This window comes from Blennius ocellaris, assembly GCF_963422515.1.
Source record: "Blennius ocellaris genome assembly, chromosome: 23".
NCBI classification, from domain to species: Eukaryota; Metazoa; Chordata; class Actinopteri; order Blenniiformes; family Blenniidae; genus Blennius; species Blennius ocellaris.
This window is the reverse complement of record NC_137672.1, coordinates 5013850-5021625: the sequence shown is the minus strand read 5'-3', so window position 1 is coordinate 5021625 and position 7776 is coordinate 5013850. Positions and strand designations below refer to the sequence as shown.

The 7776-nt window shown below is 51.4% G+C and overlaps 1 protein-coding gene across 1 annotated transcript; it reads right to left on the bottom strand.

The window, feature by feature from the left end:
* Window positions 1-645: 645 nt before the first annotated feature.
* Window positions 646-7552, bottom strand: ecsit (ECSIT signaling integrator). The gene is made up of 7 exons (XM_080518736.1): window positions 7181-7552; window positions 6059-6461; window positions 4973-5196; window positions 3831-3888; window positions 3614-3762; window positions 3319-3424; window positions 646-1704 (listed from the first exon to the last, which is right to left on the bottom strand). The coding sequence occupies exons 1-7, from the start codon at window positions 7310-7312 to the stop codon at window positions 1412-1414; spliced, it is 1365 nt and encodes a 454-aa protein (XP_080374862.1). The 5' UTR covers window positions 7313-7552; the 3' UTR covers window positions 646-1411.
* Window positions 7553-7776: the final 224 nt, after the last annotated feature.

The following is a 7776-nucleotide window of genomic DNA, read 5'->3' as shown; positions in this document are numbered from 1 at the left end:
AGCAATATTTGAGGTTGAGAGAGAGAGAGAGAGAGAGAGAGAGAGAGAGAGAGAGAGAGAGAGAGAGAGAGAGAAGCTGTTTTCTCTTCAGGTTCTCAGTGAACAGATCTGATCACAGGTCAGCTGAAGTTTTTTATCAACCTCTACGTTCCATAAATGTATTTAGTTAAACTGCGAACTAGAAGTTCCAGGTTCAATAAAGTTTGAGGAGCTGATCAATGTTGAGTTTCCTACTTCAGTGAAACAAAACAGAATCAATCCAGAGGACAAGGTTCAATTCAACCTGGATGTTTTCACTGAGGAACAATCTGTTTAACCTGTAAACTAAAACATGGAGGAAGAGCTCAGGGTTTAACAGTGTAACTGATCTGGTTTTAACAGTGTAACTGATCACTTCCTATTGTCTCAGACAGTGTTTTTCAACCTTTTTTGAGCCGAGGCACAATTTTGTCTTTGGAAACATCTGGAGGCACACCACCACCTGAAAATGTTAAAATGTGAAACTCTGTAGCCTCTATTAACAATATAAAGTCTTTCTCATCAAAGTTTTATCAACAGGAATCAAATAAATACAGAAAAAAAGTATTTCCCAATGTGTTTTTTTAATAGTGACTCCCTCAGTGTAAACCTGGACCTGATGGATGAAGAGCTGAGATCCTGGTTCACATTCTTCCTTTTCAAAAACTTCTCCATCACTGTCACTGACACAGTACTTTGATACAAGATGGTAGCAGGAGGTGGAGATTAACCACACTGACGTCTGTCACTTTACATTTCAACTGCAAAGTTCTGTGCTGCCATCTAGTGGTGGAGAGTATTGTAGCATCACGGAGTTGGTCGCTGCAGGGCATGATGGGAGTTCAGGTTATGTGTTGCCGGAGGTTATTGAGGGTTATTGTTGGGGTTGTTGTGTGTTGGTTTGTTTGTGTTGTGTTTTTGTTCCTCGGTTCAGAGAGTTAATTATTTCCTCTAGTTTGGTTTGTTGGATGTTGGTGTGAAACCATGAGTGAGAAATGTGTTGTGTGGAGTGTCGTCCTGTTATGGAGTTCCAGTTGCACATGTTCTTGTCAAAATAAAAGCCTCAGGTGATCAGCTGGCAGAAAAGAATCTCGACTCAGAGCAATTCTTTCGCGACGCTCGCCACAGTATTTATACTAGATTACTCTGCACACTGCTCTCACAGCTGACAGTGACTGTTAGAGTAAATGTTTTTTTGGAGAAAATGTTTAATTGGATCATTTCCAGGACACGTGACGAGACCTGGCGGTGGAACAGTGGTTGGAAAACACTGGTCTCAGGCTTCAGGGAGTCAAGAGGCGTCATGTGACCCTGCAGGTTCAACACTTTTATTTTGTCTTCCAGTCCTGCTTCCTGTCTCTGCAGCTCCACAGTTCAAACAGGCTCCAGTTCTTCACTGCTTCACCCCCCGACTCCTCCTGGGCTCCTCCTCCTCCACCTCCTCCTCCTCCATCAGCACCTCCGCCTCCCTCTGGGTCTCTGGAGGCTGCTGGTCCCGGTCCCGGTCCTGGTCCCGGTCCCGGTCAGACTGGGTCTGCAGCTCCCGGGGTCCGGCCTGCAGGCGGAACAGGGTGGGGACCCGTCCCAGGACCGGGTTCTCCTGCTGCAGCCCACTGATCCACTGGTTGAGGGCGGCCTGGTCCCCCTGGCTGCTCACACACATGGCGAACACCGGACCCTCGTCCACTGCAGAGACAACATCTGGATCAGCCTGGACACCACATCTGGACCACAACACATCACATCTGGATCAACCTAGAGACCACATCTGGACCACACCACATCTGGATCAACCTGGAGACCACACCTGGACCACACCACATCTGGACCACACAACATCACATCTGGATCAACCTGGAGACCGCACCTGGACCGGACCGCACCTGGACCACACCACATCTGGACCACACCACACCTGGACCACACCACATCTGGACCACACCACACTAGGATCACACCACACTAGGATCACACCACATCTGGACCACACCTGGACCACACCACATCTGGACCACACCTGGACCACACCACATCTGGACCACACCACATCTGGACCACACCACACCTGGACCACACCACACCTGGACCACACCACACCTGGACCACACCACACCTGGACCACACCACACCTGGACCACACCACACCACACTTGATCACACCACATCTGGACCACACCACACCTGGACCACACCACACTTGGACCACACCACACCACACTTGATCACACCACATCTGGACCACACCACATCTGGACCACACTAGGATCACACCACATCTGGACCACACTAGGATCACACCACATCTGGACCACACCACACCTGGATCACACCACACCTGGATCACACCACACCTGGATCACACCACACTTGATCACACCACATCTGGACCACACCACATCTGGACCACACTAGGATCACACCACATCTGGACCACACTAGGATCACACCACATCTGGACCACACCACACCTGGATCACACCACACCTGGATCACACCACACCTGGATCACACCACACCTGGATCACACCACATCTGGACCACACTAGGATCACACCACATCTGGACCACACCACACCTGGATCACACCACACCTGGATCACACCACACCTGGATCACACCACACCTGGATCACACCACACCTGGATCACACCACACTTGGACCACACCACATCTGGATCACACCACACTAGGACCACACCACACTAGGATCACACCACACTAGGATCACACCACATCTGGACCACACTAGGATCACACCACACCTAGATCACACCACACCTGGATCACACCACACCTGGATCACGCCACACTTGGACCACACCACACCACACTTGATCACGCCACACTTGGACCACACCACACCTGGATCACACCACACCTGGACCACACCACACCTGGACCACACCACACCTGGACCACACCACACCTGGACCACACCACATCTGGACCACACCACATCTGGACCACACCACACTAGGATCACACCACACTAGGATCACACAACATCACACTAGGATCACACCACACTAGGATCACACCACATCTGGACCACACTACACTTGGACCACACCACATCTGGAACACACCACATCTGGAACACACCACACTTGGATCGCACCACATCTGGACCGCACCACACTTGGACCACACCACATTTGGATCAACCTGGAGACCACATCTGCTCCGTGTGGCGGACCTGAAGAGTCTCTGGACCAGAGCTTTGGTTGATGATCAAAGAGCGGTGGGTGGCCACTGCTGGTCTACAGGTTCTACAGTTCTACAGGTTCTACAAGTTCTTACAGTCGTCCACATCAAAGCTCTCCTCCTCCGCTACGTCCCGGTCCAGGTCCAGGTCCAGCTGCAGGGGATAGTCGAAACACCGCTCAGGGTCGTATGGCTCCTCCTCCTGGAACAAACACCTGCTGATGTTTACTGCTGCTGATGTTTACTGCTGATGTTTACTGCAACTGCTGATGTTTACTGCAACTTCTGATGTTTACTTCTGCTACTGCTGCTGCTGATGTTAACTGCTCCAGTAAACGGCGCTGCAGCTGCAGCCTCACCTGGAGCTCTGGCGGGGTGGGGTCAGCCTCACCTGGAGCTCTGGCGGGGTGGGGTCGGCCCGGAGGACGTAGTAGTGCAGGCAGGTGGAGCGCAGCCACAGCGGGAAGGGACCCTCCACTAGCACCGGCCGCCGTACGTCGTGTTTGGACAGGAGCTCCTTCTGGTCGGGACTCTGGATTCCTGAAACCAGAGCAGACCGGCTGTGGGCGGGGCTTCACGGCGGCGGCCACAGCGTTGAGTCCACGTACCTACGATGTGAGGCAGCGTGAGCTCCGCTCCGCTCTCTGAGACCTCGGTCCGCGGCAGCTGGAGGAAACAGAACCGACACACAAACACCCCTTCACGTCAAACTGCCTCATAGAAATAGAACTAAATCAGAGCAAATAGATCCAAACACAATAGAATCAAACGGAAAGTACAAAGGGAATCCATTAGAACAGATTCTAATGCTGTAAAAGAAAATAGAAATGAACACAATAGATCTTGAGACGACGTGGAGAAATTCTCAACGACGTACAGCTACGACTCTGGAAAAATAGGTCTTTAAAGACGAGCCACTTCTCTGTGGTGGGATTTTAAGATAAGATAAGATAAGCTAAGCTAAGCTAAGCTAAGATATGCTAAGTTATGCTAAGCTAAGCTAAGATAAGATAAGATATGCCAAGATAAGATAAGATAAGCTAAGCTAAGATATGCTAAGCTACACTAAGCTAAGCTAGGCTAAGCTAAGATATGCTAAGCTAGGCTAAGCTAAGATATGCCAAGATATGCCAAGATATGCCAAGATAAGATAAGCTAAGCTAAGCCTTTATTGATCTCACAAAGGAGAAATGTACTTGTTACATTCTGCTCTTAAGGACTCATGAGGAGGAAAGACAAGAAATGTGCAAAGAATAGAGGAATCTTATATACAATGACTATCAAGAACTCTAAGGGCCAAAAGTATTTACAGTAAAGAGTAATAATAAGTAAATAAAAGAAAATGGGACCAAAAAATAAGATAAAAATCACAAACTATCATAAAGTATAATAAGTTCTAAGAGGAGCAAAATATACAATAAGATGAAATACAAGGAAAATAAACTCCGATGGGGGGCAAAGTGTAGAATAAAGTACTATAGTAAAATAATACCAGTGTTGGCAGTGCAGGTTCAGTCCTAACAAGTGGTCAATTAGTGACGTAGGTAAAGTGACGTAGATAAAGTGACTGGCAGGAACCAGAAATGGCGGCAGAAGAAGCTGGACGTGCTTCAGGACACTGGACGGAGAGACTGACCGTCACGCTAGGACGGAGGGAAGACAGAGAGGACGACTGGGGAGGAGGACGTCCCAACCTCTTCAGAGGACAGTCTCTCGTCTGGAACACGTCCTGGTCCGGCGGCGGTCGTACCTGGTAGACGGTGACCTTGGCGTCGCGGTCGTTGGCGATGCGAGCCAGGCCGAGGCGGGCCAGGTCCAGGGGGTCCCGGGGCAGCAGGCGGGGGAGGGGGAAGGGGTTGACGTGGCGGAAGCGGGGGAACCAGTACATGAGGCGCTGGTACTTCCTGACCGGGTGACTCTTCTCCCCGAACGTCTGCACCAGCAGCACCTTGGTCTCCACGCTGGGCAGGAGCCCTGAGAACACACCGCTTCAGCTGGGGCTCTGGAGCACCTACACCCACAGCCTCCATCACAACACATCCACCCCCAGCCTCCACCCCCACACATCCACCCAGCCTCCATCACAACACATCCACCCCCAGCCTCCACCCACAGCCTCCATCACAACACATCCACCCCCAGCCTCCACCCCCACACATCCACCCAGCCTCCATCACAACACATCCACCCCCAGCCTCCACCCACAGCCTCCATCACAACACATCCACCCCCAGCCTCCACCCCCACACATCCACCCAGCCTCCATCACAACACATCCACCCCCAGCCTCCACCCACAGCCTCCATCACAACACATCCACCCCCAGCCTCCACCCCAACATATCCACCCCCAGCCTCCACCCACAGCCTCCATCACAACACATCCACCCCCAGCCTCCACCCCAACATATCCACCCCCAGCCTCCACCCCTACACCACCCCCAGCCTCCATCACAACACATCCACCCCAGCCTCCACCCACAGCCTCCATCACAACACATCCACCCCCAGCCTCCACCCACAGCCTCCACCCCAACATATCCACCCCCAGCCTCCACCCCTACACCACCCCCAGCCTCCATTACAACACATCCACCGCAGCCTCCACCCACAGCCTCCACCCCAACATATCCACCCCCAGCCTCCACCCACAGCCTCCACCCCAACATATCCACCCCCAGCCTCCGCCCCCACAACACCCTCCACCAACCTTCGCATCCACCCCCCACTCTCCACCCTGACACAGACACATCCACCCTCCCATCCCACCTCCACCCTCCCCTTGCCCCCACCCTCCAGCCCTGCACACCCCCCCACCCCCACCCCCCTCCACCCACCGTAGTTCTCCATCTGCTCCAGCACCTGCACGCCACACTCCTGCTGCCGGGGGTAGTGGTTGAACATCCTCTGGATGAAGTTGCGGGGGACGAACACTTCCTTGGGGAAGACGTCCAGCAGCTTGTTGTAGACGTCCAGCTCTCGCTCCACGCCGAACTCGGGCATCTTCTTCAGGGCGGCGTAGATGAACTCCACGTGTCCGCGCCGCCGGATGTCCCTCCGGACGAAGACGTCGATCGCCTTGTTGAAGGTGGCCTTGGTCTTGACCTCCCGGGCCACCTGCTCAAACAGGTCGTCGTGCGCGACCAGAGACTTGTCCTCCTCCTTCTTCTTCTTGGCGCGCTCGACAAACTGTGCGGGGATCTTGGAGCGCGCCGCGCTGCCGTGGAAACGCCTCCTCACCTGCAGGTTCAACGACAAGCAGCTGGATCTTCGGTTCTGGGGCAGAAACCTCCGGTTCCTTCCTCTGAAGCGAGCAACGCTCTCAGGGTTCCACACACACCTTTAATCATTTGACTAAAACTGAAAAACAGCTCAAATGCTTAAACTGCTCATAATAGCAAAACAAGGACAAATAGATGCAAACATGGTTAAAAAGGTAAAAGGACTTAAATCATGAAAACATATAAAAACAAATGACATTTCTAACTGAAAGTGGTCCCGTGAAAACGTAAAGTAATCAGATTACAGGAAAGAGGAAAATTAAGTGCTGATGAAAACTTTTTTAATAATATTCAATTTATGCAAACCCCATAAAGAGCACCGCCAATCATAAACACACAATACTAGGATATGATGATGTAGAAAATGACATTATTATTATTATTATTAAAACATTATGAGGATAAAATGACTGGGGTGTTTATTAAAGCCTCATGAGAATTAAATGTGCTCAGATTGCAGTGAGATGAGGTTTGTTGTTGTTGTTGTTTACAATAATATGTGTGATGTTATTAACAGTCACATCACACAAGACTGCACATCTTCACCTGTTCAAACGGTTTTGTTGCTTCAGTCATTTCATTCTAAAGGTGTGAGACACCGTGAAACTGTTGTGACATTACACTTCCGGTTATGTTTACAGGTGCGGTGTCACTGAATTAGCAGACCGCCACACTCACCTGCAAACCGGGGGGGGCGCCGAGGCCGGGGGCCGCCCTGGGCCGGGCAGCGGGGTGTCTGGGGGGCCCGAGCAGAGCTCCGCACCGGGCTGAGCGGCTCAGGAGCCGCAGCATGTTGCGGCTAATGTTCATGGTGCAGCATGAGAGCGGCTGGAGGGGGAAGGACGAGCAGACAGCTCACACACACTCACACACACATTAACACACACATTAACACACTCACACACTCTCACACACATTAACACACTCACACACACAGTAACACCCCCCAGTCAGTCTGAACAAGCTTCACCCCGTCAGGACTGTTTATCCTCTTTTATCCGACCATGAACTCGGTTTCTCCTTCACCGGTCTTTCTGCGCGCCTCTCTATTCGGTCCGGACTGACACCGGAAACGCCGACACGAACTATCGTTCCGACTCTCTGCATCCGCCCGCGAGGCGAACTCGTCATAGACACGCGATGAGAATCATAACAGGCAGTAAATTATAGACATAATGTAACTAGAACTATAGTCACAATCCAAAAGAATCCGGAATATACTGTAAATCGAACGAACAACACGTAACTATAGATAGATAGATAGATAGATAGAT

Bases quoted from the DNA above. Each gene is read 5' to 3' on its own strand.
- ecsit (XM_080518736.1), bottom strand. From the start codon at position 7,312: ATGAACATTAGCCGCAACATGCTGCGGCTCCTGAGCCGCTCAGCCCGG. The intron at 6,462-7,180 runs GTGAGTGTGGCG...TTGAACCTGCAG, and splicing joins GCGCCCCCCCCGGTTTGCAG to GTGAGGAGGCGTTTCCACGG. The intron at 3,889-4,972 runs GTACGACCGCCG...TGTTTCCTCCAG, and splicing joins CCAAGGTCACCGTCTACCAG to CTGCCGCGGACCGAGGTCTC.